Below are 25,293 nucleotides of genomic sequence, written 5' to 3'. Positions count from 1 at the left end.
CTTTCCCTCTTACAGGTCAGCCAGGATGGCAAAGCGCTGCTGGATGTGCTGCAGCGTCCCCTGAGTCCTGGGAACTCCGAGTCCCTCACGGCCACAGCCAACTACTCCAAGGCAGTGCACCAGGTGCTGGACGTGGTGCATGAGGTGCTGCACCACCAGCGGCGGCTCGAGAGCATCTGGCAGCACCGCAAGGTGCGGCTCCACCAGCGGCTGCAGCTCTGTGTCTTCCAGCAGGACGTCCAGCAGGTAACAGACTGCTTCCCTGAGCCTGGCATCTGTCTCAGGCAGGCAAGCAGGCAGGTGGCACAAGTCCCTGACCTAGGTGATCAGGCCTGGGAACGCCTGATTTATGGAGGGAGGAGGGCAGTTCAGCCCCCAGCTTCACCCCTCCACACCATCCGGACTTGTTAATTGATGCTTCTCACTTAAGCAGCTTTACAGACAGGCCTTCTCACCCTCTGGTGTTGTGAAGGGAGGCTCAATCTGAGAGACAGCAGTTCCTTGCAGTCATGACATTGTTTTCTTTGGGGGAAGCTTGACAGTCCCTCAGGCATGAGCTCTCTGGACAGCTCCAGGTCCTAGGGGGTTATCTGAGTGCTGTCGGAGCTGGACCCACAATGTGCCCACTTCTCAATCAGGGATGCAGGTGGCCTGCTAGAGTTGGGGTGTGGTGGGGTACAGGGCCTTTAGGGGATTCTTTGGCAAGCTTGGATTTGGGAAACTACATTTAAAACAAGGGCTGTTGATAATTGTATGTTCTGTGATTAGAGGTTACTCCTGGCTTAATCTGTTTTTTGCGTTATTATAAGAGTCACAGCATTTTTCTTTACCACAAATAATAAAGAAATTGTTGTTTCTAACTATGAAAGGACAGCCTTGCCACAAATGCCCTTTTGGATGAAGTGACACATTCTTTTTTCCTCATACTTCTCTGTCTGTCTCTTTGGGGACCCCTGGGAGCTTTTCTTTGAGGACTGATAGCTGGGGGAGAGGGAGAGCTTGTTGGGAGCTGGAGACGGAAGTTAAGGTTTAACATCATCTCCCTGCTGGTTCACTGTGAGAGGCAGGAGTGGGAGCGCTCGTGTTCTCAGACTTTTCTGTGGCCACCTCATAATTTCAAGATTATACATATAAAATAACATTTCACTGTCCTTCCACACCTCCTGCGGTATTGACCAGGTGTCATCGAAAAGTGTGTCGAAATATACATGGAAAATTGAGAGCCAACTGGACATGTCTTTGGACAGCTGTTGTTGGGGGGCCATTGTACTGGGTATCCTGTGATGGAGACAGGTTGGAAGGAGAGCGGGGCATCCTATCAGGGGTCGTGACGCCCTCTGGGTGTGGGGTCACCGCCGTGCAGTCAGTCCCAGGAGTAGACAGGCCTTCAGGAGTGTCCCCCGTTCTTGGGCTGCCCTAACTCCTTTGTAGCCCCTTCCCCCGGCTGGGGCAGTGATGAGTCATCGGAGGCGACACTTCAGCCTCAGGAGAGATGGGCACTGCTTATGTGCTGGCCCCAGCTCTGAAACCCTTGTGGGGCTTGCTGGGGATGGAGAAGCAAATGCATCAGTTGTCTGCTCCTGCCATCTGGAATTGTTCAGATCAACGTATCATCTCTGAGCACAGGAGAGCACAGGGTTGGTCTGTGATTGGGACAGAGTTAGGTGCCAGCCTCCAGAGGCACACAGAAGGTGTTACCACTTCAGTGAACTTTGAGTGACTTTTGGAGATTTCTGGGCCATGGATTGTGCAGCTTCCTTGGTGTGCTCTTTGTCTCCCTGCTGTTTTCATGGCTGTTGTACTAGGACGGGCACTGGAGAGGGGCAGAGGTGCTGCAAGGAGGGTGGGTGAAAGGCTTCCCCATCAGGAGGGCAGCATCCAGACTCGGACCCTCTGGGAACAGCTGTTATCAGACTTTTCTGTGGCCATCTTGACATCTACACTAAAGCTGGGGAAAAGTATAATAAAACTACACTGGTGGCTGTCCTACATCATGCTCTAAAAATGAGAGCATTTCTGGAATGGAGGCCCTATCAATTCATCTCTACAAGATGAATCACATTGTTGGCACTCACCAAAAGCAAGTAGAAGATTATGAGGTGGATGTAAAGGGGTTTGGATTTTCCACGAGGACTGAATTCCCCAGGATGACTGATTCCATTGTTCTTTTCGGGACATGAGAATGTGACTTCTGAGGACACGACGTCATTCACCCATTGTCCGGCTAACTCTCACTCACCAAATATCTGACACTGGAACAGATGCACGAAGAAAAATGTGAAAACCAAGGGCTACGAAACCTGGTGTGGGTTTCAAATGCTTCCTGACACCCAAGCGTGCGTTGATGCCTGACCGGTGTCAGAGTTGGCACTTCAAAGAGTGCTGAATATAACTCACTCACTGGTTCCAGTGATGGACTCAGACTCTGGTCTCCTGACTCCCAGCCATACAGGAGCCTGTCCTAGTTTTCAGAATCAGACTGGACAAGCAGTTTCCCTGCTCTGTGCTCCCACGGTTTTATTTAATAATACACAAACACACGCAAACAATAATGTTAACTCAAAGGTTAAAGTGCTATTGGAATTTTATAAATTTATCATTTTTTATTTTGCATGCTTCATCTCTTCTTTTGCAGTATCTCCTTGAAAGCAGAAGCCATGGCTGCTGCTGTCTGGCGTGAAGCTGGGGTTCTCTTTATATTTGCTGACTTGAGTTGAAATTATTATTGGAGGCCCCCTGTTTCTGCTTCTGTGAATTAAACACCATCTAACCCTCCCTCCCAGCCCATCCAGTAGCTGCCAGTGAGTAGCTGCAGTCTGTTTGCAGGAATTGTGATGTGAAAGTCCGAAGGTCCCAGGTATTTCCTAACAGCCCGGGCAGAGGAGTCGGGGACATAACATCAGTGCTACAAAGTATCCTGGTACTCATCAGCTATTCAGCAAGCATGGGTCTGGGCAGTGGGCCCAGCACCGCACTAGGTTCTGGCAAGATTCCTGGTTAGGTAGAAAGGCAACAAGACATACACACTTGAAAATAGAAAGGTCCGTGCTACCTGAGCATGCCAGGCAGTGTGCAGGGCAATAGAGTGTTGATGGGACACTTACAGACAGAGGTGTGAAAAGTCAGAGTTGGTGTCTTGAAGGAGGAGAGAATTGATTGACCCATATAGTCTGGATCCAAGACTCTTGAGCACATTTGGGGTCTAGAGATGTTTACTCTGCAGCCTAAGTGGGAAGCTTGTGAGCGAGCATCGGTGGCTAGGGCAATACAGCATTACGGATAAGAGCATGGACTCTGGAGCCAGATGGCCTGAGTTTAAATCCTGATCTGACAAGTCTTAGCCATGGGACCTTGGGCAAATGGCTTCACTGCTGCTGCTTCAGTTTCCTCACCCCTAAAATAGGAACCATCACATACCTATCTCATTGGACTGAAGGAGGTGCAAGCACAGTACCTGCCTAGCATGTAGTAGATCCTCCAGCAGTATTGTCTCAGTTTAGTCACATCCTCTTTGAGTGGTACTCGGGTGTCTCCTGAGTCTGATGAGTTCCATTTCATTCAGTGATAAAATCTCAGAATTGCCAGGGACCTGGAAGAGCAGTCAGTCTCACCTACTATAGGGTCAAGAAAATTGAGGCCCAGAGATGTAAAGCAACTTGGCCATAACCACACAGCTAGTTGATGGTAGTGCCGGGACCAGAAGCTAAGTCGTCTGGCTCCCAGTCCAGGTGTCCTACAGAAAAACCACACAAGAGATGAGCCAGGCGGACAGCGATGGAGAACAGAAGAGAGACAGGAGGGACACACAAATACTAACGTAGAGAGGGGAAAGACAGACCACATACACACATCCTGAAACAGGGAGAGAGAAGGAGAGACGGAGACAGACAGTGGAGGATGGGAAAGAAAGGGAGAGAGATTTAAAGGCAGAGAGCAGAGAAACAGACACACCTGGGCTGGGAGGAGAAAGAGAAAGAGGAAGGTCAGGGGAGAGACAGAAGAGAAAGAGAAAGAGACAGGGACTCCTGCTAGTGGAGAGACGGGGGAGAGCCAGCCAGCCTCTCCCCACCCGACTCCTTGTCCCATTGCCATTTCTGGGGGTGGTCTTTTCCCAAATAAGAATACCTTGCCTAAAGCAGAGTAAAGCAGAGAGGTTGAAACCAAAGATAGACACCAGTAAATTTCTGCCATTTAAATATCTGCAGCCAGAACTGGCCTGACACATCATCCCTGTACTAGCTCTCCCTTGGTTCCCAAAAAGTGTCCTCTTCCCCTCTGGGCTTTGAGGCAATGGAAATAAGTCTCTAAGGATCAGACTGGAACTTGGGTCCATTAAGCTGCAGAAAGGCATAGATAGAGTGCATCTACCATAGCATTGCTAGTGGAATAATTTTCAGTCCTGTTGTTTTTCCAGTTTAGAGTGGAACAGTACTAAGCAACAGCCATAAGAGCATCTATGAGAGCATCAGCTGACCTCCGCCTTCTGTCTGTTCTTCTCTCCTAACCCTGTGGCTCCCCACAAGAATAAAGGACTCCTTTCAAGCCCAGATAGACCTGACTTTGCTGAGAAGAACAAGGAGTAGCTAGTCTTGATCTTTCTAGTAGATGCAAACTCCATTCCATTTTTTCATAGCCAGAACAGCTGTCGTGAGCATCTCTGCAGGCATCTGTTCCACCTCCCTTTCTTCTCCCTCCGTGTGGTGCAAGAATAAATTGGTAAAGTGTTTTGGAACACCTGTGTGCAAGGCCCTGTACTAGGAGTTGGAGGTCTCTGGCCCAAGAGGAGACATATATACCCGAGGATGTATGAGTGGCACGTGGCTATCTGGGTTCGGGGCCAAAGAAGCAAGACAACAATGGGCTGGTGGAGTCAGAGCAGAGAAAGTTCCCTGTGGGTGGAATGGCATTTGCACTTGTGCTTGGAGCTCAGGCAGAGGAGACGAGGATGGTATTCCTGGGGAAGGCCAGGAAGTGGAGAGCTAAGTTATAGCCAGGGGACAGGAAGAGGAAATCTAACTGAGTGCCTACTCTTGGCAGCGATAGAGGGAGGTCAGGCTGGAAGGGTTAGGAGTGGACTTGGTGGGGTGGGTGGGACATTACCCATTTGAGGCTCCAGTGCCTTCCCTTAAAAGTAATGTGTTTTGCTTTTACGCCGTCCAAAGGTGAGCGAGGGAGGGGCGGTGCTGTCAGAATTTTCTGGCTCAGTGATCTTCCATTCTGAATGAGTGTATTAATATTAAAGTCCATAGTTCTTGTACTACAAATGAATCTCACCTGTTTCCATCAGGTTTTTCTGGAGCCTCCCGTGGAAAATTATAGCTTTTACTGTGTCAGCTCTTGCCTGCCAAAGAATGTGTAAAAAGGATTTGAGAGTAATTTTTTTAAAACTCCATATATTCAATCTTTTGCTAGCTGTAGTGACTAAAGCCCCTTAATCATACTAAACCAGTTTGGGCATTGTATAATCCAATTAACAGCTTTGCATAATAAAAGGTGAGCACTTTGGGTTACAAACAGCATGCTTAGTTAGAAAAAAGTGACTGGAATGACGATGGGTCTAGAAAAGAACTCTTCTTATAAGAAGGAACGATTAAAGCATCTAAGAAGGAAAATGCTCAATCAGGGCATAGTCCCAGATAGATGAGGGAACATACACAAGGGGGAGCCATCATCAAAAATCTGAAATGCTGACTAGTTAGGTACTTGGTGGGTATGTTGGGGAGAAGATTCAAACATCAGAGGGATGGTTGGATTCCAACCCTGAGATCTGGTTCCTGGGATTAAATGTGCCCATAAAAGTTTTATAGTTCATAGCTCAGGATTCATCATCTTTATGAGCAATTGAGCATCTAATCACTTCACTTATCTTAATTAATCTTCCAACACTATGAAGCAGGTGATACTTTGGTCCTCATCTTATCAATACTAATGAGGAAATTGAGGCTTAGAAAGGTTAAGTAAACTTACACAAGGTCACACAGCTAGTGGCAGAGGAAGGCTATAAACCCAAGTCCACTGAATCTCTAGGTCCATGCTCTTAGCCTCTGTGCTATGCCCTGGGCACTGTGTTAAGTGGTGGGAATGCAGAGAGACAGGGATCCTGCCCTTGAGGGGTTTATAAGTTAGTGCAGGGCTCAAAGGGCCCTGATAGATTGCTTGGTCCCAAGGGATCAGACTTGCCGTATAGCCGCTGACAGCTGAGATTCACCCCTAAACTCCCTGTCCAGGAAGACCCACACAGGCAGTAATACTCACACGCAAACACTCTTTCCCACCTGCTCCATCATTATAAAATGGCTCTCTACAGTTATTTAGCTCTAACACAAATGTCCCTAAGACAGGCACTACCCATTCTCACTTGTTTTTCATAATTATGTTAACTCGGTGTTGCTGGTGCTTTTCTTTGCAACATATATCTTGCATAATGTCCATTTGCCCATGGTCGTATTTAGCAGTGTTAAAGTTCTCAATTAAGTTTTGATGGTGATAATCCAATCATTCGAATACATTCAAGTAGATAATAGATGATTCTTTGGGCAGGGTGAGTGTCCAGAAAGTGAGCAGGGTTGAGGCTTGGCTGCATTGGGGGAGGAAGGGAGGGGAGAAAGAGAGGGCTCTCCTGGTCAGGGTTGCTTTCTGATTGGAGTGAGGATGGGGAAACTTTCTCATCTGCCTCTTTGGTGTCACTGATCTCAGAAGTGACATATAGTAGGAGGCTGGTACCAGAGGGTCTGTTCCAGTCTTCTCCATGTATCCTCCAGCTAGAATTGGCAGGTCTGGGAAATGGGCTTCAGAGGCCTGCTCCTGATTTGCTGAGACGCTCCTGCCTGGAATTTCATGGACCCTTCACGTTCTGTACCTCACCCCCATTCCTCTCTGCCCTGCTTTCTGCCTTCTCTTCCATTCCCCATCATGGCCTTTCCCTGGGGTGCTCACTTTGATTTTCTGAATGCACACTCTGTTCTGACTGAACAGTCATCCTTCTGTGATGATTACCTTCCAAGGAAGGACCTGGGTGCCTCCATCTGGCAGGGTTGGGAGGCCGGTGGGTCCTGGGAGGCAGTGAGAGAAGGTTCCTCCCCAGGAGTTACTGAGCCTCAGGGCTTTCTTGATACACAACAATTTGAAACACCTTTAATGTCCTCAATTCCTCTTTTATTACTATGTTAACAAATGACTAGACAGTCACCGTCCAAGGTCACTTCTTTCTGATAGCCCCTATGTTCGGCATGTCCTTGACCTCAGCATGCTATTTCTGGAGCTTTGAATACCAGGCTAAAGGATAAAAGACTCACACTTTATAACTAGCGGGGAACTATTGAAAGATTTTGACCAGAGAAAACAGGTAATCAGAGTGAAGGTCTGAGGTCATTTAGTGCCAGAGGAGGACTGTGTTTGATGCTCCTCAATCCTGAGGGGAACAGGGGCAGGACAAGAAAAGGAATACAGTTTTGGATAAAGAGGTTAGTCTTAAACTCGGCAGGGGAACTCGTTTTAGGGGGACTCAGTTTCAGACCCCTGGCATTAAGATCATCTGGGCAGAGTAGGGTCTTGTTAAGAACAGATTATCTGACCCTACTCTATACTTTTTGATTCAGAATCTGTGGGTAAGGTGGTGCCTAGGTTTTAGAATGAACCCCAAGTGATTCTGAAGCGGTCTAAAGTTTGAGAACCTCTGACTTGAGAGATTCAGTCCTTAGTGATGAAAAGTGTGGTGACACCACAAACAGGAATCAAAGGCACCATGTGAGGAGATGCTTTCAGGGAGATGTCAAAGACAAAGACAATTTCCAGTCACCTCAGCCTGTTGGGAAGGGACAGGTGTGGGCTGCCTGGGAGTGGAGGGGTCCAAGGGAGGGAGGTGGCTGGTTTCTTAGCCGGCTTCCATCCAGCATCACATTTGTCAGGGCAAAGGACTGTGGTTCTAAGGGGGAAGAGAGTCTGTACACCTGCTAATGAGTTTCAGCTGAGCCCTCTCAGAAAAAGGATGGCTTTTCCTGCCATAGCAAGACATTTATTTTGATCATACTTGTTCCAAAGAGGGGACAGAAAATGAATTGGTGGTAATTGGCCATTTCAAGTGGTACCCGCATGCTCTCCAGTCTCAGCTGACGGGGAGCGGGGTGGTGCCGGCAGAGAATGAGCTGCTCCCCTTCAGAACTAGTGCTCAGTGTGCTGTGCAAGGAGACAGAAACGGTGATTTGACGGCTGTCCTGGGCGCTCACACACGTCCCGCGCACTTGAGCTTTTAACAGAGCAAAATGCGTGTGGACACCGATGGCATGCCAACTCTCCTTCCCGACCTCAGAATATCGGCCTCTACAGGGTCGGGGCTGGGCACTGGGAAGTAACAGCTGAGGGGCGCCGTTCTTCAGTTTACTGAACACAACAAAGCGCCTTTTGCCCGTTTTATCGTGGATCAAACTATGCCACAAACTTAATAACATATTTCAAATAAGATGATGGATCAGAGAGAGCCAGGGAGGGAATCAGAGAGTTGGGATTCTGATTTCACAACTATTTGCCAGACAGCTCCGTTTCCTTTAATGGTTTTTGCCCTTTATCACACAGGAAGTTCTCACATCAGGTTGAGTTCACTCACTCATTTATTCAGCAGATGCTCTCTGAGAACATAGCAGTGAACCAAACAAAGCCCCTGCCCGTGTGGAGCTCACATTCAGGAGGGAGAGAACACCATCACAAACAAACAAATATGTCATAGGTGCTAGAATGACAAAAGGTGAGCTGAATGAATAAGCCATGGGGTGTGTTTAAGAAGAGATTCCAAGCATGTGAAATGGGACCTACAAAGTCCTTGGGACCAGAATGAGCTGGGTGCATTCATGAAAATAGGAGAATGGCCAGAGTACCTGGTGAATAGAGAGGAGGGAAAAGGAGTAAACAGTTTGAAGAAATGGGCTGGGTCCAGATCACATCAGGCCTTATAAGCTGTGGAGAGAATTTGGATTTTCTAAGTGTGATAGGAAACAGTTGCAGAGTTTCGATAAGAGGAATGTCATGACTTGATTCTTGTTGAAAGAAATGTTATATTTAAAGATCTGGCTACTGTGTGGAGGGAGTAAAAGGAGGAAGACCACCTACAGGGCTGATTGGGTGAATGAGAAAAGATGGTGGCTGGGACTAGGGTGGTTTTGATGGAAATCAGTATACAGGAAAGAGTAAGTAAGACAGGCTTGCAGCTAAGCAGTGAGCTGACACAAGGAAAACTGGGAGAGGAGGGGAGAGGGGCAGAAGGGAATAAAGAGCTCTGTTTTAGATATGTTAAACTTAAGGTGCCCATTATAAACCAAACTGGAGAGGAAGAGTAGGCAACTGGGTACATGAGTCTCAGTCTCAGGAGAGAATTAGGGCTGGAACTGTGAATATGGAAATTACCAGCACATAGATGATATTTAAAGCCATGGAACTGGGTGAGATCATCTAGGGAGTAAGAGAAGAGAAAGAAAAGGTCCGGGGATGAGCCCTCAGCTTTCCAATATTTAGAGCCTGGGAAGACTAGGAGGATTCAGAAAAGTAGACAACAGTGGACATCAGTGAGCTGGGGGAATCCTCAGTGAGATGGCGTCTCAGGAGCTAAGGAAGAGGTGTTCCCAGAAAAGGGAGGCTCTTCCTTTTAAGCGGGGCTGAGCAAGGTGGGTCTCTCTGCAGGACGGGAGGGCCGCAGTGGTCCAGGGAGGTTCAGAGTGGAGTGGGCTGAGGATGGCTTTGGTGGGAGGGCACCTCAGCACTGGGAGTCCTCAAGGAAGGGTGGTCCAGAGCAGAGCGAGGAGGGAGTTCCCGTGCAGGAGCAGCCTGGTGCAGGTGTCGGAGCCCAGGCAAGGTGAGCAGAGCAGAGAAGGGTGGCCTGGCATAGGTTTCAGGTGCATAGGTGCAGACAATGAGCAGGTCAGGGAGGTCATCCCCGAGGGGCAGGGGCTGTGCAGTGTCACAGCCTGGGCAGAGGGAGGAGGGCATCCATGCCGGGAGGGCAGCCCAGCTTAGAGGATTGGAATCCAAACAGGCTGAGGAGGTGTCCACACAGGGGGCTGCCCAGAGGAAGTTTGCTAGGAGGTGGTCTTGGAATCAAGCCCTGAGGAAGGGAAAGGGAAGAAGGAGGATTAGACAGAGTGAAGCTGAGCTGCAGCGTCATCTCAAGGGAATCCTCAGCCAGCCCTACCGGGCGTTCGGAAGATCGACTCAGGTTGGGGAGTGAAAACTGGGTCTTTATACTCGGGAGTCTGTCATGGGCACGGATCAATGTAAGAAGGGGCTTTGGGCAAAGCCACTCTCTTCAGCCCAGGGTAATAATCCCCAAAGGGGACTGATACCCGAGGCTGTCTGCCTGCTGGTGAAACTCTCAGCAGGGTGGTAAAAAGTCCTTTGTGGCACGTCACAGCATCTGCCACCTCCGTGGTCTCAAACTACCTCCTTCAAATACTTAGTAATCGCAAAGGAATAAGAGTGACTTTCTAGAAGAAGGCTGGAAGACACCGCCCTGACCCAGTGATCAAAGTTAACATCATGTGTAATGGGGGAAATTCAAATTATATCCCACCTGATAGAATGCAGTGGGAAGAACAAGAATCATTTCTGTTATTCCTGATTCCAGTCACGAGGAAACATCAGACAAACCCAAACTGAGGGACATTTTGTAAAGTAATAGACCTGTAACTATTAAAAGTGTCAAAGGCAGGAAAGTCAAGGGAAGCCTGAGGGACTCTTCCAGATTAAAGGGACAACTAAGCATGACACATGCTTCTGGCCTGCATCCTTTTCCTCTAAAAGTCAGTGTTGGGACACATGGGAAAACTTGAGTAAGGTCTGGGAATCAGATGGTAGCGTTGCTGCCAGAACCATTTGGGTTTGAATCCTGACTCCACTATTTAGTAGCTGTGTGAGCTCAGGCAAGTTAACTAACCACTCTGAGATTCATTTTCTTCATCCAAACCTGGGGATAATAATTCTCACCAGCCCAGGGTTGTGGTGAGATAGCATAGATGAGATGGTGAGCGTGTGCCCTGGCCTAGGGCTGGACAAAGAGTGAGCCCTCCATAGCCTTTCCTTCTGAGGAGGGGAACTGCCCTACCCTCAATGTAACAAAATCATGAAATATTTGTGTTGGAGGGAGATTTAGGGAGATGATGTGATCCAACAGTCTCATTGGAGAAAGTGAGGTTCAGAGGGGAGAAGGCACACACCCAGCTGGGCCACAACTGGTTAGGGGCAGAGCTGGGGTGAGAACCCAGGTTCCTCTGTAAGTTACGGTGTCTTTAATTTAGAATGATCATGATGTTACCACATTTTAATGATGCTTTAGGAACCTAAAGCACTTACATATTAACAGAGCTTAGACACCAACTTAAAACTTTGTGCAAAGGTGGTTGCCTCTAAATGCAGGGGCCTCCTGCACTGGGCTGGGAGATCCTTGAGGTCTTCTCCAACACTAAGATTCTATCATGTTAGAAGAATCCAAAAAATCAGAGGCCTGGGACAGAAAGCAGCTAGGCCCTTGATTTTCTCCCATTAACTCGGTTGTATTCATGGCCACTGTTCAGAAAATATCAATAGTTCTCTTCAAAAGGACTTTTCTCTTCTCCTTAGCAGCTAGAAAGGACTGTCTCCTCCCCTGAAAAGTACTCTGTCTTGATTGTATGCTGGTTGGAATAAACACAATTAGATGAGGAAGAAAGGGAGTGATTAGGGAATTATGCGTAATGGCTGTTAGATTGGCTCCCAGATCCGGTTCAGGATGTGAGTATCTCTCTTGGAAAAGGCTGTTCTGGGAAAGGACTAATTCCGGTTGAAAAGTTGGGGCATGAGAAAGTAGGAAGAGCTTTACACGTTGTTTGCAAGACTGCCTGCCTGCCTTCGGGGGGAGCAGTCCCAGGCTGACCAGGGCCGTTGTTTCCAGTGATGGGGCAAAGATCAGGCCTCCGGCTGAACGCGCTGGCACAGCTTCTCCCAGGACAGTAGGCAGCCGTATTGGCACTTGACAACTCACGGCTATAAACATTCATTGAGTATCTTCTGAGTGTGCGGTGCTGATGGGGACACTGGGGGCAGGCGAGGGATGAAAGGGCAGGATACAATGGTGAAAACCCCATACTTCTTTGGGAGCTACCTACCTGCCAAGTGGGGCAGTGGAGAGAGGGTGGATACACACAAAGGGAGAACTTTGAACGCAGGCTGTGAGAGGTGCTAAGAGTTACCTATCTGGGGAGTACGGAGCTGGAGACATTCACCCCAAAGTTGTGTGTTGGGGCAATGAGTTTTGAGTTGAGTTGAGTTCAACATATCTCACACAAACCCCTCTGTGCTGAGTACCATGCTATGTCTAGGAATCACAGGGAGGTCGGAGTCTAGTGGGAGAGACCAGCCTGTGGGCCATAATTGTGGTTTGAATAGAACAGAGAAGAGTGACACCACCCCAGCCTGAGTGGATTGTTAAAGAGAAAAGGCCTTCCAAAACTAGAGTTTGAGATGGCACTTAAAAGATGAGTAAGAAGGAGCCTGGGAAGTGGATATAGGGAGAAAAAAGAGATGGACATTTCAAGTGAAGTGAAAAATAGCAAGAACAAAACTCAGGAGGTGAGAAGCAGTTTTGGGGGGTGTTGAGAGGTGGGGCAGGAACTCATTGGAGGTGGGGTTGGGAGGGGTGGACCTGTCGCGGAGGACTTTGCATGTCAGGTTAAGGGGCCCCTCAAAAACTATACCCCAGTGAAATGCCTTCAAGAGCGCAAGGTTTAACTCCATGTAAGCCTAATTTATATTCTTCGGGTGGATTTTGTGTCCCTAACTTTTTTTTTATCACTAGGATCTGGCTATATTAGAAATTCATAATTTACTTTTAAACCTTAGTGTATAAAATTACTCCTTTGAAATTAAAGGCACATCTTGCCAGAATGAGATTGACAACTATCACTGGGTGCTACTTCCCACTCAAGTTCAGAGGCACACCTGTCATTTATCAAAACCAGAGCGTGGGGCTTCCCTGGTGGCGCAGTGGTTGAGAGTCCGCCTGCCGATGCAGGGGACACGGGTTCGTGCCCCGGTCCGGGAAGATCCCACATGCCGCGGAGCGGCTGGGCCCGTGAGCCATGGCCGCTGAGCCTGCGCGTCCGGAGCCTGTGCCCCGCAACGGGAGAGGCCACAACAGTGAGAGGCCCGCGTACCTCCAAAAAACCCCCCCAAAACCAAAACAACAACAAAAAACCCAGAGCGTGAGTATGAAAATTGAAAGAAAACTTAACAAAAAAATCTGTCATCTTTGTGCTATCCCTTGTGACTCACTTGCTTCTGTACCAGTGACAAGTTCCTCTTCCTGGGGGTCAGGCTTCCACCTGCCTCTGCATCACCCCCAGGCCCCATCGCCAAATCCTGGCTGCTCTCTCCCCTAAATATTACTGAAACCTGTCTCTCCACGGACACTGCCACTGGCCTCGCCTGAGCTACCATCGCCTCTTGTCAGGATTTTCGCAGGAACCTCCTGTTTTCCTACCTCCGTTCCTGTCTTCCAACAACTGATTCTCCACAAAGCAGTCAGAGCAATAATTTTTAAATGCAGGTCTGATGGTGTCTTTCTCCTCCTTCAGCCCTTCAGTGGCTCTTAGGCTAACACTGGAGTCAGACTCAGCACACCAGGGCTCAGCTCTACCTGGTGCCTGCCGCCTCGGGGCGCATTTCCTACTTACACCTACTCAAACCATGCTGATCTTTTCAATTCCTAATTTGGTTAAGTCCTACTGTCTCTCAGGCCTCACTTCTTCAGAGTGGGCTTCGCTGACCGTTGGCACTTTTCACCCTTGCAATTAATGATGAATTGTGATCTCATATCTAGTGCTCGTTAGCCACCTAGACTGAGTTCCTGGAGTCAGGGCTGAGCCTGCCTTGTTTAATCCTGCACGCTGGGCTGTCCTAGTGCCTGGCTCTAGGCCACCATGAGGCTAATAATAAATATCTATTTGAATATGTGAATAGTCGTAGCCCACATGTGCTTCTCTGCATCCTGAAGACTCTCCCTTCAGACAAAAACAAAAGGAAAAAACCTCCTATTGTTGGAAACACTTAAATACCAATTCAAAGCCATCAGTAGGTATGATTAACTATCATCCTGTACTATCCTAACTACAACTGATAATTGACTATTTTAAATAAGATCTTTTAGATGAGAGAAATTACATAGGGACCAGCTAATAAGGGGTACCTTGATGGGTGCTTACACTTTGATAGGGTCCAGGGTAAGGCTAGAAACTCAATTTATTCTTCAACCAGTGATGTTCAGATTCTGGGACTCACCAGACTTCCGATGCTGCACATTAATTTACAGTGTGTCACGTAATTGTCAGGCACCGCCGGTGTCTGTTCAGAAGCACATTTCTCTGCTCTGCAGTCCACGTAGGAAGCTGGATTGTGTTCCCAGGGTTGGGAGCCATGAAGTCAAAGGTCAAGAGAGCATATGGCCTAAGTATTTGTACCGGGCCATGCTGGCTCTAAAAGAACTCTCTGAAACAAAATTGTCAGCAATCAACATTTTGAACAGTGCATCATATATTGATTCCCTTTCTCTGTCCTCAGATGCTTTTTCCGTCTCTATATATTACTAAAGTAATCTTGTTCACCTCCTAAATCATTTGCTTTTGTTTTGTTAAATTGATTTCCCTGCAGTCCCTGACCCCGCATTGAGGTTGCATGTGTTTTCCGCACAGCTCCAGTTCTAATGGCAGAAGCTGTACTAAATGGAGGCAATGTAACATCACAAAGTTATGTTTAAACTAAGTAAAACCCTCTCAAATATGAAATAGTTTTTTAAGTGGTTAAGGTAGAGCTGATTAAGTAAACTGTCACTAACTGAAAACTAATTGACATTTTAAAGAAAGCAAAATAAACAGAAAACAAATTGCTTTTTAAAAAAAGTTTAAAAGTTGTGAAAGCACCCCCAGGGAGTATAAAAGCTAACCATTTGTGAACTAGTAGATGAAAAACATTTCTCTCTAACCAATTTGCTTTAGAATATTATTTAGAATATTTATTAAAGCTAGAGATTAAAAATGCAAAGGAATAAAATAAAATTCATGAAAAAAAGTGCCAGACAAGCAAGTCACACTTAACTGCTCAAAACAAAAATTTTTCAAAAAATTGTAACCTGAAAATATGTCATAAATTCCAAAGCACTCATGAAAAGCTATAAGACGGCTCCTTTGTATATAAAAATTATCTCCAAGCTTCAATTCGTTCTCAAAACGGGATTAATAAAAGTTTAAATATGCATAAAAATTATAAAACTACGCTATCCATGGTACACAATATACGAGAAACTTTGTGACTAGAAATGTTTGTCTTTGACCTTGCATGCTGACACCCATCATCCCTGTCCGGTTTCAAATGGGATCAAATTGTGGCAAATCAAGTAAAAATGCACTCTCCTGACTTTTGTTGCTGAAATAGCACCATAAGTAACTCAAGAGAAAAGTAGGCTCTTCTTTATTTTAAGAAAAGAATATCTAAACTTCCTTTCAGTGCTGCCTTTCAGAGTTTGCAAAAGGTAAAAATTCAGTTCATTTACTATTGCAATTTCTTTTTACAGATGTGCCTCCAGAATATTAAAAAAATATTGCCAGAATTTGTTAAAGTGTTTAAAACCTTTTTAAAATTGAAGTATAGTTGATTTATAATATTGTGTTAGTTTCAGGTGTACAGCAAAGTGATTCAGTTATATATATTTTTTTTCAGATTATTTTCCATTACTGGTTATTACAAGATATTGAATATAGTTCCATGTGTTACATAGTAAATCCTTGATGCTAAAGTGCTTAAAATCTTTACACTAATGTTTAGATAAAGTCATTTTTGCAAAAGCCTTTTTTTCTTCATTTTAGTGGACAATTACCTGACCTGGCTTTGTACCATGCATTTTTGTTAAACCTCATTTTTATATTCATATGTGCATTTCTCTAACCAATACCATCTTGGTATGGCTCTATGATACTGCCACCTAAGACTTTGAAAGTTCCATACTTTTTACAATTGCAGGCATAAATTTATCTCAGTGTCAGAGGAAGTGAAGCCAAAGGCTAAATTCCTAGAAACAGAACTCTCATGTCTGCAGTCCAGGCAATGATTTGGTCTCTCTGCTTGCCACAGGGCAATCTGTAGAAAAAAACAGAATTAAAGTGCCCTTTTAAACAGGGCTCGTTCATCTAAATCATTTTCCCAAAAGTCATTCTACAGTCTGAGAAAGCTAGTACCTCATTAATCAAATGTTTAGTTGACGTTGACTGTAGTAGGAATAGAGTGGACTTAGTTGAGTCTTGGCAGGATCTGCAGCGGGTGTGTCTGTGCTGTAATGCTGATTCAATTGTGGCCATCTGATTTAGTGAGTGCCAACTCCTCAGGGCCCAAATGAACTGCTTCCCTTCTCCCTGGGAGGCACATGTTTTTGTTGGGTTATGTGGGCAAATGCAAAATGGGCTAAAGGCTTTGATCCTCCCTACATCTCGAGGCTTTTACTAAGGGCTTTCCACTCCCCCGTCAAGTACCCCTCAGGACAACATATTTTCTCAGCTTCTAAGCATCGCCTCACTCACCCCTCTACTGCTCCAGCCACCTCTTTTCTAGCTTCTCACAACTCCGAGGAGAGTGTCTTGAGGCCAAATCACTAGACCTTAAGCCTGGAGAACATGGAGTCTCTACTGCTACCCAAGAGCATCATAGATACTAAAGACCTTACTTTATTTTGTTGGTTGGTTGGTTGGTTGGTTGTTGGCGATTGGAGGAGAAAGGTGGAAAGGAGCCAGAGAGGGCAGTTGTCCTGGTGATCAGCTCTCTTGAGCGTAGCTCCAGTTAGGGACTGACTACTCTGGATTTTGCTCCCAAGATTAGGAAGGGAGTCCCAGGAGAACAATGAGGTGGGATCCCCATGACTTGATGCCACTGCCATGAGCATTTGTATGGTGGAGTGAGTGCCAAGGAACTGCCCTGACCTGACACTGCTTAATTTCCTGCAAATGTGTCTGACTTTATATGGTTGGAGTCAAAGTGGTGAGAGGGTTAAACTGTGCCTGGCGGTATGTGTAACTTGTTTAAAATAATGGGCTAATTAAGGCTGAGAAGACTGAGAAAGTGATGAGGGGATATTCTGGAGATCAAAGGGGAAGAGCTGAACTTAGTTAAGGGTGGGATTGTTGTATTGCCAATGACAGTAATGAAATCCCTGTGTCCACCGTGGATTGAACATTTACACCTGGACTGCTGCTTTCTGATTGGGACGGGCAGGGAGTTTAATAGCCTAGCAGTCACACATGTTGTCCTGTGTCTTTTGCCAAGAAGTCGTTGTTTCTGTCTTCCTTCTCTGACTAGGTGTTAGACTGGATTGAAAACCACGGCGAGGCCTTTCTCAGCAAGCACACAGGAGTCGGGAAGTCTTTGCATCGAGCCCGGGCCCTGCAGAAGAGGCACGATGACTTTGAAGAGGTGGCTCAGGTGAGATGCTGTGTATGGTTGTATGCGTGTGTGGAGCGGTGAGGGAGACCAGGGCTGTGGCTTTGGTGTTTGGTGGGGCACGTTGGGTGGATAGCCCATGGTTTCTGGGCTGCCTTCCCGCCTGATGCAAGGAGACCCTTGTCTGCTCTAGGATCACTAGGTTGAGTGGTAAATTAGTATTTTGTCAACTGTGATCAGTTGCAGTAGAATGAGTAAGGCAGGGAAGGGGCAGCTGGGAAAGGTATCACTAAGGGATGGAGAGGTGGATCCTGCCGGAGTAGCGAGGGTGACAAAGCTAGAGTTTGCCACATCACGGCTTTAGCCAGGGCTGGCTCTGATTCCATTACATAGGCAGCCCTCAGTGGGGGAGTCCTGCTGGGCATTGTCCAGAGCCCCAACCTCACCCAGGGAGGTGACCAGCCCCAGACAGATGTGAGCTGTGGGTGTGAAAGGAGAGGGCCTGCCAAGAGCCAAAGGAATCTGCTGGCGGACAGGAAGTAGTGGGAGCGGACCTAGGGGAGCTGCGAGGGATGCTGGAGGGTGAGAGGCCTGACGGAGCCAGAGAGACAGTGTCAGCAGCGACCTGAACCTGCAGAGGCAGGTAGATGAGACCCAACCTATGGGATAAAGAAAACCTCATAGAAAACCTCTGTGCACTGTTGGTTGGAATGTAAAATGGTGCGACCACTGTTAAAAACTGTATGGCAAGGCTTCCCTGGTGGCGCAGTGGTTGAGAGTCTGCCTGCCAATGCAGGGGACATGGGTTCGTGCCCCGGTCCTGGAAGATCCCACATGCCGCGGAGCGGCTGGGCCCGTGGGCCATGGCCGCTGAGCCTGCGCGTCCGGAACCTGTGCTCCCCACCAGGAGAGGCCACAGCAGTGAGAGGCCCGTGTACCGCAAAAAAAACAAACAAAAAAAACAAAAAAAACAGTATGGCAGTTCCTCGAAAAATTAAGCATAGAATTACCATATGATTCAGCAATCCCACTTCTGAGTATAGACCCAAAAGAATTAAGAGCAAGGATGTGAAAAGATATTTGTACACCCATGTTCAAGCAGCATTTTTCACAGTAACCAAAAGGTGGAAGCAACCTAAGTGTCCATCGACAGATGAATAGATAAACCAAATATTGTATATACATATAATGGAATATTATTTGGTCTTAAAAAGTAAGGAAGTATGACACATGCTACAGCTTGGATGAACCTTGAAGATACTATGCTATGTGAAATGTCAGTCACCAAAGGACAAATATCGTATGAGTCCACTTATATGAAGTGCCTAAAATAGTCAAATTTATGGAGATAGAAGGGAGAAGGGTGGTTGCCAGGTGCTGATGGGGAGTTATTATTTAGTGGGTGCAGAGTTTCAGTTTTGCAAGGTAGAGATTTTTGGAGATGGATGGTGGTGATGGTTGCACAACAGGGTGACTCAGTGCCCCTGAACTTTTAAGTTTTCTGTTACGTTTATTTTACCACGACCACCAGTACCACCACCACAAGAACAAAAACCAGCCTCATACAGGCCCAGTGTGCCTCTGGTGGACAAGATGTATTACGGACCCAAAATATCTGGGTGGCCAGGCATTCCGGTGCCTGTCCAGTCTGTTAGGGGGCATAGGCTGGAAGAGGGTCATCCAGACTCCCTGCCTGCTGAGAGTGGGCATTGTGGTACCTGGGACCATCTGTTGGAATAGAGCCATCCCATAGCTTTGGTGCCCCTGCATTCTGGCTGTCCTGTGGTTCAGCCCTCCTCACTTGGGGAGGACATCCCCAGAGCCACCCACCGCCCTGATCCAGCCCACTCCTCCTTGCTCTCTTACTGCTGTGGCCTCATAGGCAATACCAGCTGTGGTCACAGGCCCATGAGGGGGCTGTCGTTTTTGTGTGTTGTTACAACCAGACAAGCCTCGTGGACTCCCCAACCTCAACCTCATTTCTCCCAGTTGCTCCTCCACCGTCTCGCTGGTGCCTGATATGCCCTTCCCATGGGACAGTGCCTTTCAGTTAGTGCTAAACTGAAAGGCATACTAAAGAAAGAATGGACACATTTTTGAGAGCTTATGGGCCTATTAAGTGTGTTATCTCCCACCAACCCTGAACGATAGACAGTATCAGCCTTGTTTTATAGAAGACGACACTAAAGGATCAGAAAGTCCTGCAGTGCCTTTGTCATCTAGCTTGTCGGTGGTTCTGTGGGGATTTCAACCCAGGTGTGAGTCCAGACTCGTGTTCTCACCCTAACCCCATGCCGTCCCTCCTTACTGAGGTGGAGGAATTGGGTGTAAAATTCATTGCCAGTGTCCTCGTGGAAAGTACAGGGCAGGGCTCCCTGGTGGCCGCAGTGGTTGAGAGTCCGCCTGCCGATGCAGGGGACACGGGTTCGTGCCCCGGTCTGGGAAGATCCCACATGCCGCGGAGCGGCTGGGCCCGTGAGCCATGGCCGCTGAGCCTGCGCGTCTGGAGCTTGTGCTCCGCAGCGGGGAGGCCACAGCAGTGAGAGGCCTGCGTAGTACAGGGCAAAGAGCAGGAATGGGGCAGGGGAGGCTCCCCCTGTCACAGGCATTGTTTTCCCTGGTCCTGGCAACGAGTAATCTTTTGATATGATCCACTTGTCTCTGCCTCTGCTTCCTGATAAGACTGTGTCTTTACGAGAGAGAAGAGAGAGTGTACCTTCCAAAAGGCTCCTGCTTTTAGGAGGTTTTCGGAGGATGCTCACCACAAAGGGAACACCTCAGTGAAGGGCCATGAGATCACTGCATCATTCTCCTGTAAATAGGCCTCTAGAGATGGGTCTCGTAGTCTGGAAGTGAATCCTGTCTTGTTCCCTCATCCCTATTCTGGGGAAAGGTGTGGGCAGTGGAGCTGCCCAGCATCCTGGAATTGGTAGTCCACATAGGAAAACCACCTCCAGCCATGGCCAAGGCAGGTGGGTGGTCAGCAGCCACCTGCCTCAGCCCTGCTTTTTTCTGTGCAGCGTGACCATCACGCTCAGGTACTGAGAAAGGGGGCAACCCAGGCAGGAAAGGGCGCTCTTTCTCTTGCTTCTCTCCTCACTAGGTGAGGGCCGCTGGGGCGAGAGAAGTGAATTTAGTCAGGAATTGGATAATTCTTGAGTTCGTCAGAGATCAGTGACACACAGTGAAAGAATTAGAAACCTGTTCCTGGTCGTTGTGGGCTGCTGCTCATGAGATACGGTCAGGAAGGGCATCACGCATGGGGTGAAGGAGGAGACTGGGGGCGGCCGGTCAGCAGCACTACACAGGGTCATGATTCAGTGAAGGAGCCTCTTTCAGCTTCGTGATCCTATGATTCTTTGACCTGAGGCTGGTATGACAAGGGAACTCTGAGCTCCCATTCTCTGCATTCAGATTTTAAAAATTGTCTTGAGTCAAAGTAGGAAGAGAGCTGTTCCATCTGTCACCACAGGACATGTGCCCTTCTGCAGGGAAGAGCAGAGAAATGGCTACCCGTGGGGAGGGGTCCAGGGGCAGCATAAAGGCCCTGAACGAACGCCTCTCCACTCTTGGGATAGTGGGGGCACCTCTGATTCTCACCATTGCTTACTCTTTGGAGTAAAGACATTTAAGGCAGTCATTAAAATAAATACAAATGATAGCTGTGAAGAATGAATGTAGCAATTCATTATCTGTCATTAAACTTTAACTCAAATCTTGTGTTGATTAGCTCTTGAACACGTTTTAAATTCTTCAACTATCATTTGAAGGAAATGAATAAATATTTATGATCCTCCCTTCATCCTGCAGATGGCACTCTTTGAATAGCCTACGTAGAAGCCGAGCTGCGTGAGGAAAGGAGCCTCAGTCATGACAGCCTGACAGGCAGGTGGTGAGGGGCCAGGGCCAGGGGATGCACCAAGGGGCTGTCTCTACAGGTCTTTCCAGTCTAAGCTGCTGAGATTGTCCATGCTCAAATAGAAGTGCTGGGGACCAGTGGGAACCTCTCCTGCTCCAGATAGATACTTGACTCGAGTTGCCTATAAACTCATCAAATGACTCAGGCCACAGCGTAAATCAGATTTTTAAAAAACACTTATTACTTATATATACATATATATGTACATGTATATATATTATATATAATATATGTATAGTGTGTGTGTGTGTGTGTGTGTGTGTGTGTGCGTGTGTGTGTGTGTTGCATGTTAGCTGTCATTGGGAATATGAACAGGCATAGGGATGGAATTGCTACCCGTAAGAGCATAGATTTCAGGGGATAGGTGCATCCATATCTGCCCAAGAGGTAGAGTGGGCAGTGGTACTGACATTTTGTCCTGAGATATTTGCTGTGACTCAGTAGGGGAGTACTCAATTGCCTGTGGTTTAGAGAGCAGCTGTGCCTGCTGTTAGTGGTCTGCTTTATGACCTCATTATCTGAAATGCCAGACTCTCTGTAAGCTAGTTTAGTCAAAAGAGCATTCAAATATATGTTATTTAAAATCTCAAAGCACCAGGTCACATTTACGCAGCTAAGCACCAGTGTAACATTTTTGAAAGAACAGACCATTCAAAGAAAGATTTAAAGAAATGTAAAATCACGGGCACAATTAAGTACTTCATTCAATAATCTCTAGTTAGTTATTTCTCTAGCTGACCCTTGCTTTTTCTTCAAACTTGAATAGAATACATTAAAAAAAAAACCTCATTCTGAGCCTTGGGGACAAAATAGGCAAACAATGGAAGGGAAACATTTTAGTGGACCCATCAGTGACCTTTTGCCCATTAAAGATATTCAAAGTGTAATCAGCTAACCTACCAGAGTACTAAGGGTGACTAGAATAGGGTAATCCATAGAGATGGAAAGCCTCTGCCCACAGAGTTGGACAGTTCTTTCAGTTTCCATGTCCCATCAAGCCTCTGTGTTGGGCACCGTGGAAAATGAAAGAGATGCACAGTTTCTGTCTTGAGGAACTCACAGTCTAATGAAAAACATGCAGCCAGAGTATTCTAAACCTCTGAGAAGTCCCACAATAAGAGAGGAGACATAATCTTTACTCTTTTAAGGTTTTCAAGGAGTGCATCTAGTGAAACCAAGATAAACTCTTGGTTCATTTGGTGATGGAAAAAAAAAACACCTGCCTTGCAGTAGCGTAGTGACCTTTGGAGTAAGTTCCATCTTTCTTTTCACACCTGAGATGGTGACCAAGTATAGCAGCTGCATATGCAAGCAGAAGGGAGAGGGGGGAGAGATTAAACAGGTACTTCTCCACACTCCAGTTTCTTTTTTCACATTCTATTTTTTTAATTTTTTTAATATCTTTATTGGAGTATAATTGCTTTACAGTGGTGTGCTGGTTGCTGCTGTGTAACAAAGTGAATCAGCTATACGTGTACATACATCCCCATATCTCCTCCCTCTTGTGTCTTCTACCCTCCCCAGTTTCTTAGAGTTGATGAAGGGTTCTTAGACAGGATGAAAAAAGGTAGAAAGCAAGCCAGGAAAATGCTGATAAATTAATGTCATGAAGTGGGCAAGTGGAAGAACGTGAGATGGCAGAGAAATGAAGGACAGTCTTACCCTTTGGATCTTGCCTGGCACTCTTCCCCTTGGGGTGGACTCAGGACATTCCTTCCACAAAGCACTAGGGAGAAGTTACTGGCATGAGCTGATGGGAGGGGTCTTGTGACCACTGTCAGGAAGAAGAAAGATGTTTTATATGGTGGTTAATTCCCAAACAAGGGTTTTGAAGGTCACGTTGTGTACACTTGATGTGGAAAATTGAGAAGGGGTCGGAGCCAATATCCAAGATATTATAGAAAGCCTGCCAAGAGCTTCTTATCAAGACTATGAATTGTCCCCCCACTTTGGTTGCTTCCTGTGTGGAACAAATGGCAAACTCGGAAGAAACTGGGACTGTATTCCTAATGACTTTAAAGTTCCGGGTAGCACACTGAAAGACTCGAAAGCACAGGTGGTGTATTTATCTCTTGTTCCGTGTGATGGCAGTGACTGTGGAAAAGAAGGGAGGCTGAGAAACAAATGGCTACTTGTGTAGATGGTGTTTTAAAAAGTCTTCTGGACTATATCCTACGGAGCCAGGATGATGGACTTCTGGCAAGGGGCAGAGTGCATCTTGTAAAGATTGGGAAGGATGTGCTTTGGCAGAAAACCTTGTTGATCTGTCTAGAAGGATTTAAGCGAATTTTGAAGTAGAAGGAGAAAATTACCCCAGTAAAGCCAAAAGCAGACATGTGAGGCCCACGGGTGACACAGAAAGAAACATCTTCTGAAGGAAATGCCCTTAGGTCAACTTAGGTTAAAGAAAAATACCAAGAATACAGATTGCAAACAATATTTATAGCCTTACCTATATATCAACAAAAGGCATGTGTAACAAGTAAGGTACTTAAACTTTAACACAAGGAGATAAATATAAATATTCCTGAGATTTTAAGGTATTGAGCTCGTAAGTAAAAAATGGCAATTGAAGAAGATTGTCTGTTTAAAGGACTCGTTTAATAAGAGGGGTGAGGATATATAAGAAAGGCTCTCATCTATATGAGATCTACAGACCTGAGGGTAGTAAACAATAGGGAGACATAACAAAGATTAAAGGAAAGCAAACAAAAAGCCATGATTGTGACTGGAGAGGACCATAATATCCTCCATCAGATGGAGGATATGGGAAATTCTGGTATAATTTCAGTTCTGGCTCAAGGAAAACTATGGTGGTTATGAGAGCCCTCAGATTTGCTGGCATCTCCTGTAAATTCTGTGACACCATAAATAAAACATCAATAAGTTGATGAGAGCAAAGTGTTCTACAATGTAGAGAGCGGATCATTGTAGAAAAGCTCAAAAGAGTATAGATTATGTCTAGACTCTCTCTCGAGCCTTGACTTTTAGATTAAAGGGTTTAGACATTGCTCTTAGAACAAAGGAGAATAGTAAAGACTTTTGAGTGATGATGCAAATTAAAATATAATCTCTAAACCAGGGAAATAAGGATTTCTCTATATACTGTTTAGATCACATATAGAATACTGTGTCTAATTCTAGAAAATATATTTTCAAAAGGATATTGACAAACTGTGCTGTAATTGTTGGAAGGCTGCCAAGATAGTGAAGTTGAAGTAACTGGATATGTCCAATTCTGAGTAAATAATTTTTTTTGTGGAAGGGGAGGTGGGTTTGATAGTTGAAAGGTTCCTATAGAAGAGATAGGGTGGAAGGTATAGTGAAGCTAATTTTAGCTTAATTCACGTATCGTTTCTAACACACGGTTGCTTTTTTATGAGCTGTCCAAAACCAGAATGAAATATCTTGTGACGTAGTGTGCTTCTCATCATGGGAGGTTTTCCAGCAGAGGCAACCCTTTTTTCCCTAGGATATGTAAAAAGCTAAAAACAAACAAATAAATAAAAAGAAACCAAGACTACCTTTTCTGGGCCCTGTTTCTCCTCCCCTTGAAAGCCCAAGTTCTTGAGAGAACAGTTTATACTTGCATCTGCCCTTACTTCCTTACCTCCTAGATGCCCTTTGACCTCTGCCATTGGGCTTCTGTTCTCTGGTCAACAGAGGTTAATCTTACCAAAGTCTCCACCTGAATGTTTGTTTTTGTTTGTTAAATCCAAAGGATACTTTTCAGGTACTAATTGGTCTTCCTGAAGCATTTGACCCTGTCAACCACTTCCTCCTTTTTGAAATTCACTTGTCCTCAGCCTGCCATGACAACCTGGCTCTCTTGGTTTCTTTATGTCTTTCTGACTTGGTCCTTCTTAGACTCTTCTCCTTTTCCCCCAGAATTTGTTCCCCAGACCTTCTCTTCTCATTTTATGATTTTATACTCTTTC

The 25,293-nt window shown here is 46.3% G+C and overlaps 1 protein-coding gene across 2 annotated transcripts in view; it reads left to right on the top strand.

Moving 5' to 3' along the window:
* KALRN (kalirin RhoGEF kinase) overlaps positions 1 to 25,293 on the top strand; it is a 588,759-nt gene that overhangs the window by 221,589 nt on the left and 341,877 nt on the right. For both annotated transcript variants that reach the window (XM_007449683.1, XM_007449684.1), the window contains exons 9-10: positions 16 to 246; positions 17,356 to 17,478. In XM_007449683.1, coding sequence (XP_007449745.1) covers positions 16 to 246; positions 17,356 to 17,478 — 354 coding nt within the window. The remainder of the gene's footprint in view (positions 1 to 15; positions 247 to 17,355; positions 17,479 to 25,293) is intronic.

The sequence above is a fragment of the Lipotes vexillifer genome, unplaced genomic scaffold, assembly GCF_000442215.2.
Source record: "Lipotes vexillifer unplaced genomic scaffold, Lipotes_vexillifer_v1.1 scaffold1378, whole genome shotgun sequence".
Lineage (NCBI taxonomy): Eukaryota > Metazoa > Chordata > Mammalia > Artiodactyla > Lipotidae > Lipotes > Lipotes vexillifer.
Note: the sequence above shows the minus strand (reverse complement) of the source record. Positions and strands in the feature narration are given on the sequence as shown.